The sequence below is a fragment of the Podarcis raffonei genome, chromosome 12 (genome assembly GCF_027172205.1).
Source record: "Podarcis raffonei isolate rPodRaf1 chromosome 12, rPodRaf1.pri, whole genome shotgun sequence".
Classification (NCBI taxonomy): Eukaryota; Metazoa; Chordata; class Lepidosauria; order Squamata; family Lacertidae; genus Podarcis; species Podarcis raffonei.
Window position 1 is genome coordinate 23,394,505 of NC_070613.1, and position 24,636 is coordinate 23,419,140.

The following is a 24,636-nucleotide window of genomic DNA, read 5'->3' on the forward strand; positions in this document are numbered from 1 at the left end:
GGCAGGCGCTGGGACCGAATGACGGGAGCTCACCCCGCCGCGGGGATTCGAACCGCCGACCATGCGATCGGCAAGTCCTATGCGCTGAGGTTTTACCCACAGCGCCACCCGCGTCCCCTGGAATACTCCTTAGTTAATCTCAAAAATTCCTTCATGATCAGAATACTTGTGACCATTATTACAAGCTAGTTCCTGTTAGACCTTTTGCTATCTTAATCCGCTGCAAAGTTCGCTATAAAGAGAATTAGACCAGCTAACCCAGACCTCCTACCTACCAAGCATATTTGTCAATACTAACTTAACAAATGTAATTGGGAAGTAGGGGGGAAGAGGCCTAGAAGAAAATAAGACAGTGATATATTAGTTCATCAGCTGCCTAGGAACATATGACATCACGAGGTGAACAAAAAACCAGCTGGACGGTATATATAGATGTAAATGAATTACAATCCCATTAGAATTCTGGTTTCAAATCCAAATGCCAAGCTTCTTTTTTGATTTATGAATGGTAAAAAAAATTCACTTTCCCATTTTTCTTTATTAAAAGCACCTTAAAAGAAAAGGGAAGGTGAAGGATATAACAGAAATGCATGTGATTTACATTTGATTGTGATTAACATATTAAAAAATCAACACGCTTTGAAAAAGCTTCAACTCTTCTTTTAACTCTGCGTTAGGGAGACAAAAATTGTTCTCCTCCTTCTACATACACAAACACACACACACACACACCCCTTCTTGCTGCCTGAACACAGAGGATTTGATTATGCATAGAATAAATTGTATTCCCTGTTTAATGGCAAGGTAATTTTCTGGAATAAACTCTTGAAAAGCTTGAATGAAAACAATTTAATACAGCACCTGGGACTCTTCAGCATAACAGAATAGTTTCCTAAGAAGAATATGGCAAATTTGTTTTTCTGCAGTCCCTTAGGAACAACAGGAAAAACCTTTGCTTTCAATTACCAACTGGTCTTAGCATCCACGTAGAAATTTTATTCAAAGCAGCAACGTATTATGCTCTGGAGTAGATTCCATTTCCATTCCATTTTAATTATTGAACAGTAAGCTACCACAAGGAAAATAATACTAGCCACAGATAATTCTAACGCTTAATCTTGGTACTGGCGGAGGGAAACCCCCCCCCCTTCCCAATTCTGTAATATTTGAAAGTGCACAACTTACTTGCCTATGTAACTTGGTTGCACCCTCCCCACAACCTTCCTGTGTAAATCCAACCCCAACCTTCCCATGCTGAGTGCTCTGCAGAGGGCTTTAAGTCATGTCTACTTGCCTTAACAGATGTTCCAAGCAAGTGTGACTTAAAGCTGCCTGAAATGGCTTGTGTGTACGTACAGTGGTACCTTGGTTCTCGAATTTAATCCGTTCTGGGAGTCCATTTGACTCTGAAATGGTTCGAAAACCAAGGCATGGCTTCCGATTGGCTGCAGGAGCTTCCTGCACTCAATCAGAAGCTGCAGAAGCCGCATTGGACGTTCGGCTTCCAAAAAAAGTTCGCAAACCAGAACACTCACTTCTGGGTTTGTAGCGTTCAGGAGTCAATTTGTTCGGGAGCCAAGCCGTTTGAGTACCAAGGTACCACTATATATTGGATGCGAACTGAATGGGACCACCACATGTTCAATGGAAGTGTGTTTAACGGCTTCCACGTGCATACAGCTGCACATGCGCAGATGCCCTTTCATGCAGCTGCACACTTGCAGAGGTTGGGGGAGAAGCCAGAAGAAATAATCCAGAAGAAACAGCTTCTGTTCATATGCCTTCAACTTTTTGTTTTTAAAATATTAATTCACTCCTGCCCTGCTCAGCACAGCACTGAGTCCGTATCATCCATAATCACTCCTAAACGACACCCCTGTGTTGGCAAAGTCAGCTGTTTTATCTCTCTTTCTCTCTCTTTTTTTAAAAAAATAATCCTGTAACTGAGTCATTGTTGAGTGTGAATTGAACTGTGAAGGTAATCTGAGCTGTTTGCAGTTTTGAAGAGGGCTGGAAGGGGTGGAATTAGAAGCTGCTTTCATGTGCAATTAACTCAAAAGTTTTAAAGAAAGAAGATGTGCCCCCCACTGATTGCTGTCTGCTCCTTCCAGAGCTTAATTTCTAAACTGTAAAGTGACATGGCTTAATTGTCTCAAAGGTGTGATCTCTAACTCAATTGTGTTCCAGGTGGGAATGGATGGGAGGAAGTGTCTGCTTCAAAGAGAGACAGACACATACACTCTTGTTTTAATATTTGTAGCCCAGCTGTCAGCTTTGAGATTACACTTAACTAACAGGGATGGTTGATTAATCTGATATTTGAGAATTCCATTATGGACCAACGGAACCTCGCATCCCAGACTAAGGTTACCCTCTGGCTTCACACTTCCTGATATATATATATGCATTTTAAAATGTGTGTTTTGAGAAAGAAAAATGGTTTCAGATTGCTATTCACACAAGTGGTTAAAAAATAAATAAATCACAAATTACAGCAGAAATAGGACAGAAAAGAATTGAACAGTGAACGCCAGGGTCCATCCCTACTTACAAGAGAAATTACATTCCAAACTCCCCACCCACAAAATTGCAGTTCCAGAGATGCTGTAATGGCAATCCGTTCTAAGTACTGTATTTTGACCTCTATAAGACGCACCAGACCACAAGACGCACCTAGTTTTTGGAGGAGGAAAACAAGGAAAAAAATATTCTGAATCTCAGAAGCCAGAACAGCAAGACGGATCGCTGCGCAGTGAAAGCAGCAATCCCTCTTGCTGTTCTGGCTTCTGGGATAGCTGTGCAGCCTGCATTCGCCCCATAAGACGCACACACATTTCCCCTTACTTTTTAGGAGGGAAAAAGTGAGTCTTATAGAGCAAAAAATACGGTAATTACCTGGTTCATATGACATGGTAAGTGTGGGATCAGTCTGGTCTGTGGTAGAGCATCTGCTTTGAATACAGAAGTTCCCAGGTTCAATCCAGGTAGGGCTGGGAGTCCTGAAACCCAGCAGAGCTGCTGCTGGTCAGTGCACAATACTGAGCTAAGTAGATCAAATTGTTGACTCAGTATAATGGCAACTTCCTGTGTGTTCGACTCCCAAGAGAAGAGCATGGAGCTGCTTTGCTCTTCCCCTGTCCCTTTCATCACTACGCTATGCATTGCTGAGCTAAGTTGGCTTAGTGTGACATCTAAGCTAGCGTAGTCAGATATATCAAGAGCATTTATTGTGGTTGTTTTTCTATATACATCATGATAACTATAGCAGTGTTATGAGCACAGTTCAAGCAGTAAATCCTTTTTCAAGAAATGAAATCCCTGCCTTTGGAATTTATACCTAGTATGTAGGTCATTTAATTCTTGCAGCAATTATAACTCAGGGCAGTGGTCTGAACATAATGGTAAACCATGGCTTAGCATCACATCAATGAGCTGCAGCTAGCATCAGGCTTGTGCAGTCCCCCATATCATCTCTGCCTCTGGCATGCAGCAAAGAAAATGAGAAAACTCCTTTATTTCTTGTTTTAATCTAACCAGAGTTCCCCCATTACACTCAAAACTTGGAGGGGGGAGAAACTTTGGTTAGTTTAAGTTCTAGTTGGTGAACACTTCAGGATCTTACTAGAGTTTGATCCTGTCTTGTTTAAATTATGTAGAGTTTTTATCTAACTGGGATTCCCAGGGAAATCTGGTTAAGGGCATAATATTCTGGTCTCCTCTCATATGCGCTAGTGGGAGAGAAAGAAGGAGGAGGCGTATGCAGTCCCAGGGCTCCCTACACTCTTCCACAGAAAGCTAAACAATGCTTTAGCATAACATCATCATACTGGCCTGGCATGAGAGCCCAGTGAGCTGGCCCTAATTTCTGGTAAACCATAGTGTGCCATTACATCCAGGCAAACTATGGTTGCCTTCAAACCAAGCTGATTTAGAAACAAATGATAGATTTCACAAGCTGTTGTTTGCTCAGTTTGCATGTATAACCAAATGACAGTTCACAATGAAATGGGCTGTCAGAGAGGGAACTGGAGCATGCAGAGGGAGGAAGGACATCATTTTTTTTTAAAAAAACTGTAACCTAAGGAAATGGGTAAGGAGATACTAACAATGTAAATCTAGCTATATTTTGGCACTATATCAAAGTACATTGCATTACACTGGAGAAAAATGTCTGATTATTATTTTTTTAATGGAATCTCACTTCGTAGGAATATCATTCAATATAAATAAGAGACTATCATCCAAAACATAAACAGCAAAATGTGAAAAAGAAGAGCAACTAAGAGCAATGCCACTGTGTGGGGCTTCTGATGAGCATAAAGCATTGGGAGAAATGATGGTTATTCAGAACAGGCAGAAACACACAGCTACCTCTACTGTGGTTATCCATTAAGGACCTCCTCGTATATCAAGAGTGGACTACTATGGTTGTTACAATAAGGATTTAGAATGGAAGCCCCTCAGACATGGAGGCATTAGCAAGTTTCTTTATCATGCTGCGAAGCCTTTAAGAAAAAAGCAATAGTGGGAAGGAAACTGGATCTAACACAAAAAGTTTTGGGCACAAAGCTTGTGAGTGTGTGTGTGTGTGTGTGTGTGTAGCATCGTTACACAGCAGGGAACCTTTTTCAGCCCAGGGCCACATTTCCTTCTGAGGCCACATGCCAGTGTTGGACAGAGCCAGAGGCGAAAGTGGACAGTGCAAATAATGTAAACATTACAATCTCTGGCAGTAGGCCACTTTCTACAAACCCACACACCCCTCTCTATGTGTTCAAGGGCACATTCCAGTCTGGCAAAGACATTCTGGGTGTGAAGGAGGGCTGGTAAGAAGTGTGGCCTGGAGAGACATTCAGCTCCTGAGCCTGAGGATCCCCTGCTCCCTAGCCCCTAACAATCCCTATATGGTGACAAGTTTTCATATCCCCTACTCACCATCTTAAGGCAACAGAATGAAGATAAATAGCTCCCTACCTCGATCTGGGTAGTGTTGTCGTGTGTGTCATCAAGCAGCAGATCTGTGAAGCCCCCAGGTTCTGAGGAGTCCTGCCCCACACTGGCTCTGTTGGTGTCAACTGACTTGAGGAACTCTGAATGCCGTTTCCATCTGTGGCTGTATCTGTAGGAGTCCACGCGAATGTTCTCCTCCACTTGAGGAAAGCTTGGAACCATTTCATAAAATGCACCTATTTGACAAAGAGATTTTTGTTGGGTTAAAGCGAGATAGAAAAAATAATAATCCAGCAACATTCTTTTGATATGTATTATTTACGAGTGGTTCTTGCAACAAAATGTTTTGGGATTTTTTGCATTTCTGCAAACTTTGGGGCCTCACTGAGCCAACTGATACCTCACTCTTGTTCCATTTTATTAAAAGATGTATCAAATGCATTTTATTAACAACACTTTTCAGACAGAAACCTCAACGCTTCTTTATATGACTAGCTGCAGAAATATGGCATGTTAACTAGACAATATTCTTACTATTGTATAGTTTGGGGGAAAACAGGAGAAAGTAAAGCAATACTTCTTTAGTTTTCAAGCAGTGAGAGATTTCTGATATGTCAAACTTTGCCTTCTTACTTAGAAACATGCACAGTATGTTTTATTTTGAAGTTACTTATCTATAGTTCTGAAAGCTATTCTGCTGCTACAGTTGACATTAATCTGCTAGTAAAAACCTTAATAGAACTGTTCTTTGGGCCAATTCATAACTGAACACTGCCTTTTGGAGGTCAGTTTTCTGAATACATTCATTATAGGCAGCAGCAGTTTAATTAAAAAAAATGGTGATAGATAACCTTGATCAGATGAGTGCATATGCCTTTCCAAATCTTTGTCCTAATAGCATGACTCTATGATAAATTCACATTAGGGGAGGAATGATTTGAAGGTATGGGCATTAAAAAAAAAGATTTTTACTTACAATAGCTAAAATGCCTTTAGATGCATATAAACACAACACTTATTTAGTTCATGATGTTGATGGCATTTTAGAATCATGCATTAAAATTTTCAAGATTCTTGAACAGGGATCACTAGATAAGATATTTTCCAAGTTTTCTTCTAGCTCCTTGAAAACCTTTTCATAGTCTATGTGAAACTGTGCCCACGCTGTTTCTGGTCTCAAGTTCACCTTCAACCACTTACACATTTTTAAACGCCCCCATCATTCCCTGTGTTTTCTGCTAATGTAGCCCAGATGGTACCATCAATTTGCACAACCAGCAGGCTTGGTGGTGGGTGGGGTGCAGTTGGGGGGGGGGAATGGCAAAGCTTGAAACATTTTTTAAAATTTTAAGTGCAGCTTAGCCTGGGAATTCATAGAATCATAGAATCATAGAGTTGGAAGAGACCACAAGGGCCATCGAGTCCAACCCCCTGCCAAGCAGGAAACACCATTCTATGAGCATCCATACTTCTCTGGTCCTGCAGCAAAAACTGAACCTTAAAACTTTACTGAACAGGTAACTGGTTTGGAATTATCATCATCAATTTATTTATTGCCTTTTACACAATCATCTCAAGGCAATGTACAGTAAAAACAGGAAATAGTAGTTAAAAAACCCCCAGCAGATGGATAGATAGATATGGGGAAGTTTTTTATGTTTGATGTTTTTATGTGCTTAATGTTTTTGATTTGTTGGAAGTTGCCCAGAGTAGCTGGGGCAACCCAGTTAGATGGACGGCATATAAATAATAATGATAATGATAATAATATACAGTTATACCTCTTCTTGAGAATGCTTCATGTTGCGTTTTTTCGGGTTAAGAACCTGGCAAACCTGGAAGTGTTTACTTCTGGGTTTCGCCACGCGCGTGCGTGCACACGCGCGCGCGCACACACACACACACACACACAGAAACGTTCTGCGTGATTCGCACATGCGCAGAAGCATTCTGCACAGTTTGCGCATGTGCAGAAGCGCTCTATTGTGCTTTGCACATGCACAGAAGCACCACTCTGGTTATGGACTTTTCGGGGTGCGAAGGACACCCCAGAACAGATCATGTCTGCAACCAGAGGTACCACTGTATATCTAAAACAAAACAAAAACAGGATAAAATAGATACTGGTTACTGAGGGACTTGCAAAATGAATGTGCAGGGCAATGCACAATTCAGCCAAGGGTCCATGTGAATCACAATAATGATTTCTCTCTGCATTGGCCCCCTTAGAATGATGTTTGTGGTTTAACATGGAGAAAGCAATGCACAGTGGTACCTCGGGTTACAAACACTTTGGGTTACAGACTCCAAGAACTTTACCTCAGGATGAGAACAGAAATCACGTGGTAGTGGTGCAGCAGAAGCGGGAGGCCCCATTAGCTAAAGTGAACGGACCTCCGAAACGAATTAAGTACGTAACCAGAGGTACTACTGTAAAGATAAGCCTGCTGCACATAATAATATTCAAGTTAGATGCATAGTGATTTGGATCTATGCCACAGAAACAACTGTATCTGCTTTTGATTGCAGGCGTCCCAAACAATAATGCCGGTTTGTGGGAAAATGGATACAGCCATGTAAATAAAGGAAAATATTTTGCACATCCTAGCTTCCCCCTGTTACAGTATTAACTTTCTCTGTTTCTTCAGAGCAATAGCTGAATGCAGCTAATGACCTCTGCGGATAGAAAGACATTAGACTCACAGGAAATTTTATAAGGGACTTGGACTGTTATCACCGAAGATCTCAGAGTTTGCACTCAATTAGCACTGCAATGTCATTCAATTCAGCTGGAAAACAGCCAGATATTGTAAGGGCATCTGACAAATAGTTCCATCATAAGAGAAGGTAGCACTGATTAGCAGCAGCTTGCTTTGCAATTTATGTGGACAGAGGCAGTGCTGCAATAACACTCCGTACTTCGTGCTGGAGAACCACAGTGCCCAATGCACAAGGCTTTTGTTGTTTATAATCCCTTCACTCACTGCCACACAAGACGAAACCTTGCATGAAGCTCTCCCCCAGCAAAGATCTCACAGCACTGTTTTGGAAGGAGCGAGATTAGCAGCAAGGGGGTTTATAATGAACACATAATTAAGCCTGCGTTTTGCTCTAATGATTTTAGCAGTTGTCCTTGAGGTTTGCATAAAATTAGACGCTAAAGTGATTAGGCTGGCAATTTTATTCCCCGCTTATGTGGAATTTAAATTTAAGATCGGAGCCCTACCTCGGAGGAAAGCGGCATGAAGGGAAGGGGAACTGGCAGTCTTGACAAGCTCTTACTACGCTGAGATCAGTCAGAATTAATGAATGGTTTGTTGGCTGCATTCAGGGCCACTTGTGGCTGCTGTTGATCAATCCAGCCCTCTCCAGTCAGTGCAATCAATGAGAGAAGCACTACACCAGAAATGTGTGTGTCTTATAATTCACTCAACTCAGGCAGGTCTCAAAAGAATACTTGAGCAGAGAGGGTGGGAAGAAACCGCAATTAAAAAAAAGAAAAAAGAATAGCTACCAACTAGGCCTTATTCTGATACAGAGGCATTTGTGCTAAGTTGCTTCCTGAGAAACAAAAAAACAAAATAGAAAACATGCTCAACTGTGAAAGTAGAAGAAAGATCCATTTTCTATTTTAACCAATTAAGCTGAAAACAGATTCTTAATTTGTTTTTCAGGGCTATCCATCCCAGAGCCTGCACCTAATACTGCATACAGCTTAAATTTGGAATCAAATAGAATTAAGCCCTTAAAACCATTTCAGGGGTCATGTGTGTGGAGAAAACAGGCTTTCTCATGTATATGCTTAACTGATGGAGCTCACTGTCTATGCAAATGGAGCTGCACATGTTAGAAATACCAGCAGTGGAACTTTTGGGGGGAATAGAGCTGGGGAAAAGCTGTACTGCATTCTCACTAGAAAGCATATTGTCTCAAGGGCTGCTTTCCTAGCATATCTCTCTCTCCACATGGTCAGTCCCAGTAACTGTGAACAGTCAAATGTCTGTGGACCGATGTTTTCAATGGGAATTGAAATGGTTGCCTCAAGCAATCTTGTGGTGGCAGTTTTATGTGGAAAGGAACTCCACGTAGGAAACATCGTGAAAACCATGTCTCAGAATCATATGCCAACAGCTTATTCCTTTGCACATCTACGCATTGAACCAATCACCACATAACACAGTCTACAGTTTGCATGCTGCTACTATCAGAAGTACTTTCCTAGTCAGTAATGTCACATTCATGTACCCCCTGAGGCCCCTTTTCTTTTTTAAAAAATAAATTATTATTATTACTACTAAGTTTTTACATCAAGTTTAAGGCACATAAAAGTAAAATGAATAGAACAATAACAGTAACAAACGAAACAAGTGTGGGACAATCAAATTTTAAATCAATGCCAAGCAGGTTCCGTATCTATGTCAAATGTAGTCCATAATATTCCACAAGCCACCTCTTTCAAGTGACATTTCCCCTAAATGAATATAGAAGCCAGGCACAGGGAGGAAAGTGTTCTATATCCAAATCTATAAAGTTGATTAATGCTGAGTTGGGCCATTGTTCCACCCAACCATATAATAAGTCACCTGCTGGGTTAGGTCAAAGACCTATCTAGTCCAGCAGTCCATGTCTACAGTGGCCAACCACTTGCCAATGGCAGGGGTAGCCAACATGGTGCCCTCCAGGTGTTGGGCTTCAACCCTCACCCTGCCTGTCCTTTGGCCATGCTGTCTGGGGGTGATGGGAACCAGAGTGCAACATGGGAAGCCCACAAGCAGGATTATATGTTTCCCACTCCAGCAGCTGGGATTCAAACCCATGATGTCTCTGATACGGCAGACATTATCTATTTATTTATACCCTGTCTTTTCCTCAACACTGGGACTCTATGCAGCTCACAGAAATTTAAAAAAATACAGACAAAGTACACATAGCTAAGAACATATGAAGGGTTATTGTTAAAAAGTACTTAAGCTATATGGGATTGAAACAGTGCAAAGATGTATCCACTAAAATGCAGATGATAATTAATTAATCCTAGACCCACAGAATTGTAGAGTTGGAGGGGTTATCTAGTCCAACCCCCTGCAATGCAGGTGTGGATCTCGAACCCAGAACCCTAAGAGTCTTGTGTTCTCCAATCTGAGCTATCCCATAGGTTAATTATAATGATTAATAGGTAGTACATAACCATCTGCTTTTTTAAACAGCTCGTCACTGCAACTTGTGGTGGCAAATCTCATCATTTACATCTATATGCTGCATGAGGAAGGACTTCATTTTATCTGTCTGAATCTCTCACCAGGGTTCTTGCATTATGAGAGAGGGAGAAGCTTCTCCTTATCTACTTTCTCTACACCTTCCATGATTATATACACCTATGTCACATCCCTCATATTAATTACTTGCCTTTTCCCTAAGCTCAGAAGTCCCAAGCTTTGTGACTCTCTGTTTTTAGGAGAGTCCAGCCTGGTACTGTCTAGTCTGATTGATAACAGCTTTCCAGAGTCTCAGACTTTCCTGTCACCTCTGGCCTGAGCCTTTCTAGCCACTGGAGATTCTGGGGCTTGAACGTCCTTTTGCATGCAAAACATTTGTTCTGCCACTGAACTCTGGCCGCAGAATTACAATGTGCAAGGAATAAATCACACGCTTATTGCAAGCTACAACATGCATGCAACTCCACTGGACTGTGCATGGTGCGCTGAGGACCTGCATCAACTAGTCGCCACTAGGTGCCAGCAAACTTTTTCAGCAGGGGGTCGGTCCACTGTCCCTCAGACCTTGGGGGGGGCGGACTATATTTTTTTGGGGGGGGGATGAACGAATTTCTATGCCCCACAAATAACCCAGAGATGCATTTTAAATAAAAGGGCACATTCTACTCATGTAAAAACATGATAATTCCCAGACCGTCCGTGGGCTGGATTTAGAAGGTGATTGGGCCGGATCTGGCCCCCTGGCCTTAGTTTGCCTACCCATGGGTTAGGAGGACAGCCTGAAGGAATGACTGGTGGATGTCATTGTGGTATACTGAAAAAATAAAAACAAAAATACAAGCATTTAGCTGTCAGAAGAAAAAAATATCAGCAGCCTGTTTGCTTAATTCCTAGAAGTGTAAACTGCCTATTTGCTCTTGGGCAGCTATTCTTGTTTTTAAATGGGCTGCCCTTTGCAACTAGTGCTTGGAGACACATTGGAAGAGTGTAATAAAACTGGTAATGTACCGAAACCTACCATATAGCTTCAAGGGATAGCGCAGATTTTTAACTTTGCAAAGTTTTTTTTTTAAACAAAAGAAAATGCTCATGGCAAAAAGAAATCCTGAATAAACTGGACAACTGGCAGGCCTTTTCCTTATGGGCTATTAGGCTCCTCTTGTGGAAAAAAATAAACTAAATAAACTGTTCCTTAGAAAAGAGACAGACTCAAGGATGCACAGGCAGTGACAATAGATGTGTGATCACCAACACATGGGTCCTTTAGGATCTGGAAGGTCAAATGGGGGCAGAAGGGGGGGGGGCAAAACAGGGGCAGGGCATCCACAAATGTATGCAGAGGCCGGGAAGGGAACCCATGTAAATAATTGTAATGGAGTCTTAAGAGGTGGATCCAGACATAATGCCATTTCATGAACTAGCCCTGTGCTGGAGCACTGCCGCCTCCCCTTCGCTCCTCCCTTTTCACTCTCTAATAATAGCCACCCAGAGTGGCCGGGGAAACCAAGCCAGATGGGTGGGGTATAAAGAATAAATTATTATAATTATATTATAATTTCTCCCCTCACTTCTGATCAAGGCTGCAATCTTAACCAGAATGAAGTCCTATTTAATTTACTAGGGCTTACTCCCAGGTTAGGACTGCAGCTTTAGTGGCAAACCATATAAATCAGAATACAGCAAGCTATGGCTTGTGCAAACCATAGGTTTCAAGATCTGGATGTAACAGCAAATTATAGCTGGCAGCTAAAGCAGAAATGAGAGAGGAAATCAGATGTGCAAAAGGAGGAATGGGTGTACAAGTTCACGGATCCATTCATATAGCAGCAAGCCAGTGTTTGATGTTATGTCTGAAATGACCCACATGTGCACATTAACACACACCCGTGCAAATAATGTGTGTGTGTGTGTCTACAAACAAATTAAGCTACCTTCTTATTAGTCATAATAATTCTTATGTGTTTCCTAATTTTGAATTATTTATTATTCCACTTCTACTAATCACGGGTAGACCTCTCTTTCTTTAGAAATCCTCATTGCTACCCTTCTGAGATATCACAAGACACTGCCCAAAATCTTCCCATCTTATCTTAATATACAGGGGAAGATCCTCATAATGCTTAATAATAATAATCATTTATTATTTATACCCTGCCCATCTGGCTGGGTTTCCCCAGCCACTCTGGGCAGCTCCCAACAGAATATTAAAAACATGATAAAACATCAAACATTAAAAACTTTCTGAAACAGGGCTGCCTTCAGATGTCTTCTAAAAGTCAGATAGCTGCTTATTTCCTTGACATCTGATGGGAGGGCCTTCCACATGGCGGGCACCACTACCAAGAAGGCCCTCTGCCTGGTTCCCTGTAACCTCAGTTCTTGCAATGAGGAAACCGCCAGAAGGCCCACTGCACTGGATCTCAGTGTCTGGGCTGAACGATGGGGGTGGAGACGCTCCTTCAGGTATACTGGGCTGAGGCCATTTAGGGCTTTAAAGGTCAGCCTCAACACTTTGAATTGTGCTGGGAAACGTACTGGGAGCCCATGTAGGTCTTTCAGGACTGGTGTTATATGGTCTCGGCGGCCACTCCCAGTCACCAGTCTAGCTACCGCATTCTGGATTAGTTGTAGTTTCCAGGTCACCTTCAAAGGTAGTCCCATGTAGAGTACATTGCAGTAGTCCAAGTGGGAGATAACTAGAGCATGCACCACTCTGGCGAGACAGTCCGCGGGCAGGTAGGGTCTCAGCCTGTGTACCAGATGGAGCTGGTAGACAGCTGCCCTGGACACAGAATTGACCTGCACCTCCATGGACAGCTGCGAGTCCCAGGCTATGCACCTGGTCCTTCAGGGGCACAGTTACCCCATTCAGGACCAGGGAGTCCTCCACACCCGCCTGCACCCTGTCCCCCAAAAACAGTACTTCTGTCTTGTCAGGATTCAACCTCAATCTGTTAGCCACCATCCATCCTCCAACCACCTCCAGACACTCACACAGGACTTAAGGGTTAGGGTCTACCCATTATCAAGTGGGCAGAACAGGATATGTAGAGAGGGAGCCACAATGACTAGTGTCCCACATCAGTCTCCTTTGGGAAGGACTATCAATCTGTATGACACACATCCAGTTGCTCCTGAGCTTAATCCTATGAATGTTTACACAGAAGTTAAGTTCTACAGAGTCCAATGGAACTGCAAACTTTGTCAAGTACGAATCATTCACTCCTACTAATAATATGCCTACCAATAAAGCACTGGAACTCTTATCCTATAGCTCAGTGTTTTCACATTGATCATGTGAGTCACAGCCTTTTAAAAAACAATGTTTCTAATAACCTTCTTTCCAACTGTTAAAACAAAATTGCTTCATCCACATTTATCACAGTGGCAGTTTACATTTTAGAAAATAAGAGATAACTAACAGCCAGCCAGCTGACTGCTCAAATAATATCAACTGACTGCTTCCCGAACCTTAGTTTTTAGAATCATTTACCATTTAAGAGAAAGTGGAACCATCTAATCCTCCATTTAAATGCAAATTCTCATTCTGCTCTTGAGGGGTTTCCAGAGAATGCTAACTCCACCTTATTTAAACACATTGGACATACACTTAGAGGGATTTTTTCCAGTCAATTACTGGATTATAAATACTTCCGCAAGATCAAGCACCAGTGTTTAAGGGAGCCTCATCTATAATACAGGCGTGTCGGTTCTTCCCCTGCTTGGAAACCAGCCCACTTGAGGTTTCTCAAGGTTGTCACAAAACCATGCCACCCAGCAAGAGAGGGAACTTTTATTTTTTGGCCTGGTCTTAGAACAGTAGCAGTCTTTCATACGCAAGAGCACTTCACTTTGTTAAGTGAAGTGACAGATGTCTAACTTTAAAATCCTGCTGCTGTTAATTAAGACATTTTACATAGGTGCTATAATTAAAAGCAAGGGAATGACACTGATTATTTCCCCACAACTAGGCAGGAACGTCTTGAAATATAAGGCGAAGATTCATTCTCATCATGGAACAGATCTTCATATTATCATGCATTTTTCTCCCGTTGTCATTATACCAGGAATTCTTTTTCTGCTTCTTTGGGTGATAATGATGTGTGGTTGTAGCCAACGAAGTTCTGCTCAGAGGAGACCCGTTGAAATTAAAGGACTAAGTCAATCATGTCTATCCTTTCACAGAATCTCAGAATTGTAGAGTTGGTAGGGACCACAAGGATCATCTAGTAGTCTAACCCCCTGAAATGCAAAAATCTTTTTGTTCAACATGGGGCTTGAACCCATATCCTGAGATTAAGAGTCTCATTGCTGTATCAACTGAGCTAGTAACACTAATGGATACAGCACATGGTCACCATAATATGGTCCATCAAGCCAAACATATCCAAATCAGCTGTCTCCTGTGGCCTTCCTTCCTTTGTTGTTGCTCCAACAACAGGCAGGCATTAAGAGCAGGAAGCTTTCAGTTTCATGGTAGGTTGCCAGAGCGTGCTGGTGGTTCATGTTAGGCATGGCAGATCATGTAGGGCTGTTTGGGGGGTGATGATGATTCCAGATACTGACCTTGGGATATTCTGAATGCAAATTGTGTTCTCTCCCACTGCACTATAGCTCCTTCCTTCTTGATGCACATTGTCCAAATATAAACGGTGGCCCAGTTTTATATTATTAACAACCATCTGCATGGTTCACAAGAATCTGCTAGCAATCTCCTCTATCAGAAGATGGCTGCTTATTATTTTTCATTTGATTTTTGTCCCACAGTCTGAAATCAAAGGAGAAAGATCAGTAGGAAACATAAACAGTGGTTGGCTGGAATTAAAAACTATGGATGCTATGTTAGCCGTACTCAGAGTAGACTGATTGTTATCAGTGGCCTTGGGTCCACTGGCCAACATTAGATATCACCCTAAATAGGGTATCCTTAAACAGTGAGATGGAAAGGAAACTTTGGAGTTTCCTTATTTGTCACAGTCAAAGTGAATTAGCCATTATTGTGCATCATGCACAGTAATTTGGGAGGAAAAACATTGGTTGGGAAGTGGCCCATCTTATAGGAAGGGAGATAAAATTAGCCTGTTGGGGTTTGTTTTACCCCTAATTCTTTCCACCAAAGTTTGCATTTCTAACAAGCATATAGCAACGTTGACCCAACAGATAATTTCCATCCCTGCCAAAACAAGAACATGGCCAACAGGCATCTTTCATCATCCCCTCCAGCTTCAGTTAAGGTAAAACATCAGCCAGCTATAAAGACCAAGAAATGTTTAAACAGCCTGGCAGTCTTTTGCCTAACAGAGTCCTTTTTTTGCCAAGGCTTCAACCCACAGACTGGCTGACAGCCCATCTTCAACCACAGAAGCCACCGTCAGGTTTGGAAAGAAACCCTTTACATCTTGTGGTAAAGAATGGATTCTGGAATAATCTGATTTGTCGAGTGCTGTGGAAATACACTGAGCCTTATTACATTCTACCTACTGCAGAAAGGAGAACAACTTTAGAAATCACACTTAATTCAGACCTGTAAACAAGACAGCCGCCTAATTGATTGTGGGGAGACAAAATGGCCTCCAGGCAACCCTGCAGATAAGCATTTGTGAATCAAAAAGAGGGCTGGCTCTTTTAGGGGGTTTCCCCCCAGTCATCTTTGTTCTGCCCATCACCAACACACCCGTAGGTAGGTAAGAACGCTAGTTAAAAGACTAACTTCTGTGAACTTATTTGCAAGGCTGCACTTAATTGGTAAGTCAAAATCGATTTTAGAAGGATGAGTGTAACCTTCTGACTTAAATTCATGGGTCACAAACTGGAGAGCCATTATTTGTTTTATATTAGGACTGTCACCTGACTAAATAAATGCTAATCACAAATCCTATCAGTTTGAGACTGGTCCTAACTGGGGCCAGAGGGTGACAGATTCTTCACTGCCCTTGGTGGTAGTGGGGGGCAGGTTTTATATTTTTGGGCATGTAACTCAAAGCAGATTGTTATCTTTAGGAAATGCATATCCTCCAACATGTTGAGTACCAAAACTGGGACACACGTCTTCCCACCCACATGAGATCATGGACACGTGAGAGCATGTGCCCCACAAGACACGGGCTCTCACAGCGCCTAAAATGTGCATTCTGGAGTGCTGCGTGAGATTGTAGGCCTGAAGGAACACTTTTTTTCAGGGCAAGATCCTGGAGTGAAATCGTACAAGGTCATGGAGACAAAAATGGCCGCCGCGCTCCCACAGGGCAGGGGGAAATGGGATGTCCCGGTTTTTCTGAGACACTTGGAGGGTAAGGAAATGGGATGAGATTTGGATCCATCACAAGCCTCATTCTGCCCTCATAATGCCCAGTTTGGGGGCTACTAACAGCAGCAGTGCCACCCACAGGGACAGCAGAGGAATTCATGGTAGCAGAGCACCTCCATTTGTGGACAATAGTGGGGAACTACCTCTGCTGCATCCTAACCCAACAGCAAGGATAGGAGATCATGGTTGCTTGTCAATTAATTGATTGATTCACTAGTTTTTAGATGATGTATGTGTGTGTATAATTTTAGTAAAGGTAAAGGTGCCCCTGACCATTAGGTCCAGTCGTGGCCGACTCTGGGGCTGTGGCGCTCATCTCACTTTATTGGCCGAGGGAGCCAGCGTGGGGTGGAGATTTTGCTGCCCAATACATTATGGTCAAACACATTTAACCAATTGTAACAAATTAATTGGTTAATGGTTGGTGCCCTGTTTAAAATATTTACATTCCACTTTCCTGAGGCTCAAGGCAGTTGATGTAAGACACAATAAAGTGGTTGCAGACCTTTCAAAAGGGCATGTGGAGGATCTGGTGTCGATAAGACGATTCCCATGTTCTATGGAACAGCATTCCTGATGAACACAGGCTGCCGCTATCTGCACTTTCCAGGGGGGAAATGAATACACTTTTGTTCCAACAGGCTTTTCCAGCTGGATTAATAGGTCTTTACCATGAGTGTCCACTGCTGGGTTTCAGTCTTGTTTGAAATGTATCTGCTATGTGTGTGTGTTGTTTAAACTGCTTTGAATTACATGTAAATTGCCTTGAGATGCTGGTTTAGAAGGTGATTAATAAATCAAAGATGACAATGATGATAATTACAATTATTCCAGCACCTCAGAGAAATGGCAAAAGAGGGCCTGCTCAAAAGCATTGTTCATCTCATACAATGGGTAGATCAGAAAAATGATGGCAGCGCAAGCATTGAAATGGAGAGAAACAGTGCCATGGACTGGTTGGACGCAGGGGAGTGGTGGAAGGAACTAGCTGGGAACCCCCAAGGGAAGAAGGTCAGAGCCAGGGGGTTGGTGGTGGGACGACCACCAGCACCCAGAAAAATGCACGCAGGAAGCCCAGTTGCTACAGAGCTGGCTGAATATATTGTTACTTCCCTAGGGTACCTTCTGAACCAGCTTGAAGACAGCTGTAAGAAAGAAAACATTCCAGCCTTCAATCTTTGAGGTTACAGAAGCGGGCAGAAGTACTGTGAATCCTGTCTGTTCCAAAAAGGGTTGGGACTTATACCACAACTTTAGCTGATGAAAGAGACTTCTGGCTACTAAGGTTATCTGGTTCCAAGTTCCAAATCTGATCCAACGGAATAAGTACAACACCCACACCAAAGCAAGCAGAACTACCCTCAGGAGTTCTAAGATTTCCCACTAGAATCTCCGCTTGCCAACTTTAAACAATCCCTGTTCTAGGCAGCACATATAGCTTGGGCTACTAAGCAATGAACTTGAGGAAACACCATAAAATACATGATCTTCCACACAGGTGGGAATATCCGTCTAAAACAGAATCTTGAAAAAGTTGTTCACTTCCACAATGCTTTTTATTTATTTTTTTGACATCCAGTCTGCTGCTCTGAGAAACCTTACAACATGGAACATCAATCGGGTGCCCATGGGCACCATGGCACCCACAAAAACCTTCTTCAGTGCCCCCAGGATACATCATAACTCCCAGATTTTAAGCATTCATTAAAAAATAATAATTGCATTTTTAGAACCTGAGACATGAGGCAAATCGTACAGGCACCATTCTTCCCAGTTTTGGGGTGATAAATTTGCCTGCTCTGCTCTTTTAGTGTTTCACCTGGGCAGGACCCCTGCCCCCCAAAAATGCCCTCCCTAGGAAAATTCCTGCATGTTTGTGGGAGAGGGAGAGATGTACACATGTAGTCAGTGTGAAGGGGGGGAGGGAGTGTACATATGTATGTGTGGTCTGTGAGAGGGAGGTAAGAAATAGCAGCAGCAGCAGCAGCAGCTTCCTTCTAGTGCCCTCTGGCCTACTTGACTATGCCACTGCGTTTTTCTTTTGCTCTGTCAGCCCTTAGACCCAGGAGCAGAGTGAGCTCTGCTGACAAAAATGTCTCTTGCCTGCTCTTTGGTAGACTCACGCCATACTTTTAAACTGACATACAGAAGCTCGGTACGGCAAAACCTGATAACTTCCACAACGGTGCTGCATGGAACTGTGTCAAGCTGATGACAGTAATAGACAAAGGGAATAAATCTCCCTTCAGCTGCCAGTTTTATTAAATTCAGGATTGTTTTGCTCCAGGCTCCAATGCCTTCTTTCTCTGAGTCTGCACATAACAGCTCCTCCAAGGTTTTCCTGCTTAAAACAGTGCATGGCTTCAGAAACCACCGACCACTTCCAAGGACATGAACGCTGCCAACAACACTGGGTTTGACCAAAGTGCTAATGCCCACTCACTCTCTTTCCATCGGTGGTCAACCAAAGGATCGCCACTTCCTCCCACTCAAAAATTAGCAGCATAGAAACAACATTGTCACAATTCCATCCCCGCCAGGGTATACTCCAAGGGCAGGCTTCCATATGCAATCTGCTTTCTTATTACATGCTGCTTAAGTGATATCCCAGAGGTATTTTAAACATCTGTTTAGTTACTTTTCATTCCATGTACAGATAAACCCTTCTTCCCATTTAATCCTGTGGAGAGGAAAAATCTTAGAGAGAAAGAATATTTCATAAGAAAATGTGCATGGACTGAGGGAAAATACAAGTCTAAATTGTTTCTGTTTGCATAAACCAAAGGTCAGAGGGAACATCCTGATATATAAGGCACTTTGGCTGTCTTCCTTCAACTGGTAAAGACATTTTTATTCTAGCATTTTTATTCCATTTTGCCTCCTAGGTATCTGGTGTAAAAGGTCATGTTTTATCTGTCTTCACTGTATCTTCAGTATGTTATTATTATATTTCAAATACTTTTATTGTATTTTATGACATTATGGTATTGTGATTTTAAGCTGTTGGAAGATGCCCTAAATAGTGCATAGTACTAAAAATGGTAACAACTGAGAATACTCAATATTTAAGCAAAAACAACAAATAGTGTTTTGGTACCTTAGAGACGTTAGAAATCTGATACATTTCATGAGATATAGTAAAAGGGATGTTCACACATCACATTCAATGAGTATACAATCTGTGTACACAAACAGTTGTGGTGTGCATTTGTATGTACTGTACATTAACATGTAATGCTCAACAAATGTATAATCTGAATGCACAAGAAATGAGATGTGCAAAACAGTATGCTTAGTTGTACATGTGTAGAGACAGTTTGTAAATGTGCTTAGTGTAATGTGCAAATAACTCAACCTTATTCCTATGACTCATAAGTTTCAAACTGTTTTCAGTTTTAAATTGTTGTGGCCCACTCTGGGATGGTAAAGGGGAAATAATAAATTCAGACAGATAAAACAACTTCATTTTCATCACTGTTGCTAATGCTAAGCATGAGTTCATCTGATTGGGAGACTTGAGCTTGTATAGTATTTTTCTTTAAAGAGATTGTAACGTGAGATTGTCAATGGGTTTTTTTTATCAATTCCAATGTCAAACATAAAGAGTTGGTTTCTTTCTTATGGCAATAGCAAGACAAATAGTTGCTTCCAAACTGACCCCCCCCCCCATCACAGAAACATGGACCCAATATGTGTGGGATATAGCACTTCTGGAACACTTAACTCACCATTGGAGGGCAATTAGATGAATAACAAAGAGAGATGGGTCTGACTCTTTATGGTCTTGATTTATATCGTTTATTAACAATAGTACAGCAGTCTCAGCCACAGTAGCTACTATGAAAAAAATATTTTGACGTTTAGATTGAAGTATTCCCTGTGAATGTGAGCTGAATTTGTAATGCAAAATATTTTCCAAGTTTGTTTTGATGCCGTGTGGCTGACTATATGGAAAACTTCACATGGATTTTTTGTGGAAGACAACACTTTGTGTTTGGTAACTGTTTTAAATATTTTCAATAACATTTAGGGGAAGGGAAACACAGGTGGTAATAACTAAGTATTTGTTTATGAAGAGGTCCTGTGGTCTGGATCTAACCATCTTTCTGTGGTGTCATGTCAGTCAGCAAGCTGGGGTCTCATAGGATAGGTGTGGGGTCTGGACCAGCATGCATTCCAAGTGAGAGGAAGAACTCATATGCAGAAGTAGAACTAGAAGCTACTAGAACAGCTCTGCTGCCTATCAGGCAAAAATATCTCTTCCTATTGTTATGAACAAATCTTTTGGCAGTATCTTTAGCTGTAGGCATGACTGCACACGAGCCCCTCCACCCATACTTGGATGACTCACTGGCTAGCTAAAAAAACATTTTATTTACTTACTAAGTTAGAAAACAAAATGTTTTAAACTAACATGGACAATACACTAGAGAGTTCCTTCAGAACTTCCTCTCCAGAGTTGTTTTTAGATTGTGCTCTAAAAATAATTAACCAAATGCCAAATGAATGGCAATATGTTCATGAGACACAGAAAACACACAGAGAGATTATTTGTAAAACACTATAAACCACTCCTGGGAGGGCAGCAGGAAAAAAACAGTCAACAACCTTCCAAGGTTAAGCACAGCCTGCTCCCCGTCAATCAATGCCGTGGACAGCAGACTTTGCAGCAAATATTGCAGAATGATCAGAGATGGAAATAAACCAGGCTCATCTTATTTGCAGAAAAGGCCGCAGAAAGGGCTGTTTACAGGTTAGTCTATACTATTGCATGCTGTGGCATTCATTTTCAAGACAGTACAGTGGTACCTCGGGTTACATACGCTTCAGGTTACAGACTCCACTAACCCAGAAATAGTACCTCAGGTTAAGAACTTTGCTTCAGGATGAGAACAGAAATCGTGCTCTGGCGGCGCAACAGCAGCAGGAGGCCCCATTAGCTAAAGTGGTGCTTCAGGTTAAGAACAGTTTCAGGTTAAGGACGGCCCTCCGGAACGAATTAAGTACTTAACCTGAGGTACCACTGTAAAGCAAGTGCATTTGATGTTCTTGAGCGAAGGTGTTGCACAACAGGTCAGAAGAAAGTAGTAAAAACTCTGGAAAGAATTACAGTCCACCAGCCTACAGAAGCAAGGCAGAGACCCACAGAACCATGCAACTAATTCTCCACAGCCAAGGGTGCCTCAGGCAGGCACTTTTAAAGTCGTAGCCCAGCATGTCACATGCTCAACCACTTTTGAAAGTCACACTTGGGAAACAGATTGTGATACAGCCCGGGAGTCTGCTGTTCAAAGGCAAGGAGGGGAGTCAATAATTCCATGGGGTATGCCTATGTTATCTTTGGAGCCCTACTCAAAGTGATAAAATGATAATGAAAAGTGCTTTGTTAAGACAAAAAATGATCACAAAACTGGATCATGGATCTCGCTAAAACATAGAAAAGGACAAATCAGAGTTTAAAAATGATAAGTTTTTTTTGTCCTGTCTAATAAAATCCTAATTAAATACAGCCCTGTCATCTCCTTTAGATACTGAATCTGTAGTTGGTAATGAAGCTAATTTGTGCTTGGCCAAGACTCTTACAGTAACTGATTACATACAGATGCCAGTTCTCCAAGAGGAAATTTTGCAACCACCTGTTTTCAATTTCAGGACTGGCAGTCTTGTGCTTTCGGAGCTTATTGGCATAGTGTGCGGGTGTGCCATCTGTTTGGCACAGCTTCCATGTTCAACCAACCAATCCATACTCATAGAAACACAAACATCTACAGCACTTCCAGTACCGATGCATGCAGAAAGAGCCGTCTCTGAACACCTTCTCTCATATATTTCTCCACAGAAAAAAGAACCAGGTTTGGAATAGGTAACCTTGGAACAGAGCCAACGTGTGTGCTAAATTGCATACTGAGGGTCAAAACCCCAATTTCTGCTACGTTTGAATGGACACCTGCTACGCCTGAGTGTCTCTGAAAGCTGCGGTAGTTGTTGGTTTACAGTCAAGCAGTGCATAAATTGTATGAAATAAAGTAACTTCAGGACAAGTTCTTCCTCTTTAGCTTGACCAACTTCACCCACTCAACGAAGGGGAACATTCTCCATAACTCAATTCCTTTCAAGGAGTGCAATCCAGGGCCGGCTCACCTATGAGGCAAGGTGAGGAGACTGCCCAAGAGGCAGCATAACCAGCCTCCAAGGAATGCACTGGCTGCTGCTGCTGCCACAGTGGCAGCGACAGTCATGGCATGCTCCTTGGAGGACAGATCTGCCACCTCCTTGGCAGCCATTGTCTAACTGCACCTCTACAGTGGCTTATTGGGAAAAGGATATGCTTCTGGTCTCTTCCTATCCCTGGGGAGGAAATGGCGGAGGCTTCCCTCTGGTCTCCTGGGGTCTGCACCCACCCAGTGTGATTTAGAGTGCTCCCTTCTCCCATGACAGCCTTTGATTGCCACTTCAACCACTGGGTAAGGTTGATTTAAACCCCACTCGATTCTGACCAAACGAAACCTCCTCGAGCACAATATACATCAGGAGGCTTAGTTTGGTCAGAATCAAGTATACACTTCTAGAGTTAATGCTAAATACATTACTTCAGGTAAATGAGCCACCATAGCTGCCAGAGGGCTGTGAAAATCTGTGACCCGGGCTTTTTAGACTAATCTACTATCTGAAAGCAAAGGGGCATATTGGTTACCAGGTGTGAATTCCGCCCCCCCCAGCTCTCCTCCCCCACTATATAGCCAAACGACACCTAGAGCAGGCATCCCTAAACTCGGCCCTCCAGATGTTTTGGGGCTACAATTCCCATCATCCCTGACCACTGGTCCTGATAGCTAGGGATGATGGGAGTTGTAGTCCCAAAACAGCTGGAGGGCCAAGTTTGGGGGTGCCTGACCTAGAGGGCCACAGGTTTCCTATCCCTGTCTTAAACAAAGGAGGATATCCAGTGAATATCCACACTAAAAGTATTTAATATTCTTTATGCTTACCAGTCTAAGGCAGACATATGATTAAAATGTTACTTCAGTCCACAGAAAATAATACTTGGAATATAATTTCAGTGTATTTGTTGAGGTCTCAAATGTACTGCCAGATTTATTTCGCCCAGAAGAGAGTGTGCATCTTAATTTTGAAACTAATTCTGACTCTGTCAATCAACAACATTATTACATAGCATCCATCAAACACAGCAGTCAACTGTGGGAAAAATGATAATTAGATTATCAAGCAAATAGGATCTATCCCCTTGGGGGCTTGCTATATATTAAAATGACATCACCTTTGGTCCAGAATTGTGCTATACTGAAGGGAACTAACTTACCATTATGTACTATTAAACTGAAATAAAATTTCATGGACTATGGCACATACTAAATTGGGTACCTACTTAACCTTAGGCATGTGTTTTAATGTATTGCCTCTAATGAGTTGTAAATATGTGTTTAATATACTCTTCTGGAAAGGTATAGAATGAATTACATGCTTAGGTTCCACACTATGAAAGAAGCACTATTCCAAACAAAGGCCAACTTAGTACTAAGGTAGAAACCATGGACAATAGGGGTCAAGTGTGGAATTTAATTGATTCACTACAATTCTAAGAGCTCCCTGTAAAGAGAGATTGATAAGTTAAACCACTCCAGAAGCTGTAGCTCTGGGAGGGGAATAGGCGTTTCCTAAAAACTCTCAGCACCCTTAACAACCTACAGATCCCAAGATTATTTGGGAGAAGATGTAACTGTTTAAAGTTGTTTCACAGCAGTTTAAATATATGGTGTGAATGTGGCCTAAGAATACAGACTAATCCAAAAATGCAGAATGCAATAAAATTACTCTGGCATATGCAGCATATACTAATTTGCATTTGTAGACAGATAAATGATAGATGATAGATAGATAGATGATAGATAGATAGATAGATAGATAGATGATAGATAGATATAGATGCTAGATAGCCACAGATAAAACACGTGAGCCAATAGCCTTTCTTTTGATTAAAAAAACCAAAACCGAGTAATGTTAGAAAGTTAATCAAATAATAGATCTTATTCTAATTGTTCCTGCTAAATATTTTGCAGTTTTTGCTGTCACCTGCCATATATATCTGTCTGTGTATATGAATGATGGCAAGCCCCAAAATGCATGAGCTTACAATCTATAAAA

At 42.0% G+C, this 24,636-nt stretch overlaps 1 protein-coding gene across 2 annotated transcripts in view; it reads right to left on the bottom strand.

Moving 5' to 3' along the window:
* The window catches only part of PLXDC2 (plexin domain containing 2), a 233,670-nt gene that overhangs the window by 129,967 nt on the left and 79,067 nt on the right, over positions 1 to 24,636 (bottom strand). For both annotated transcript variants that reach the window (XM_053359669.1, XM_053359670.1), the window contains one exon: positions 4,975 to 5,186. In XM_053359669.1, the coding sequence (XP_053215644.1) occupies positions 4,975 to 5,186 (212 nt within the window). The remainder of the gene's footprint in view (positions 1 to 4,974; positions 5,187 to 24,636) is intronic.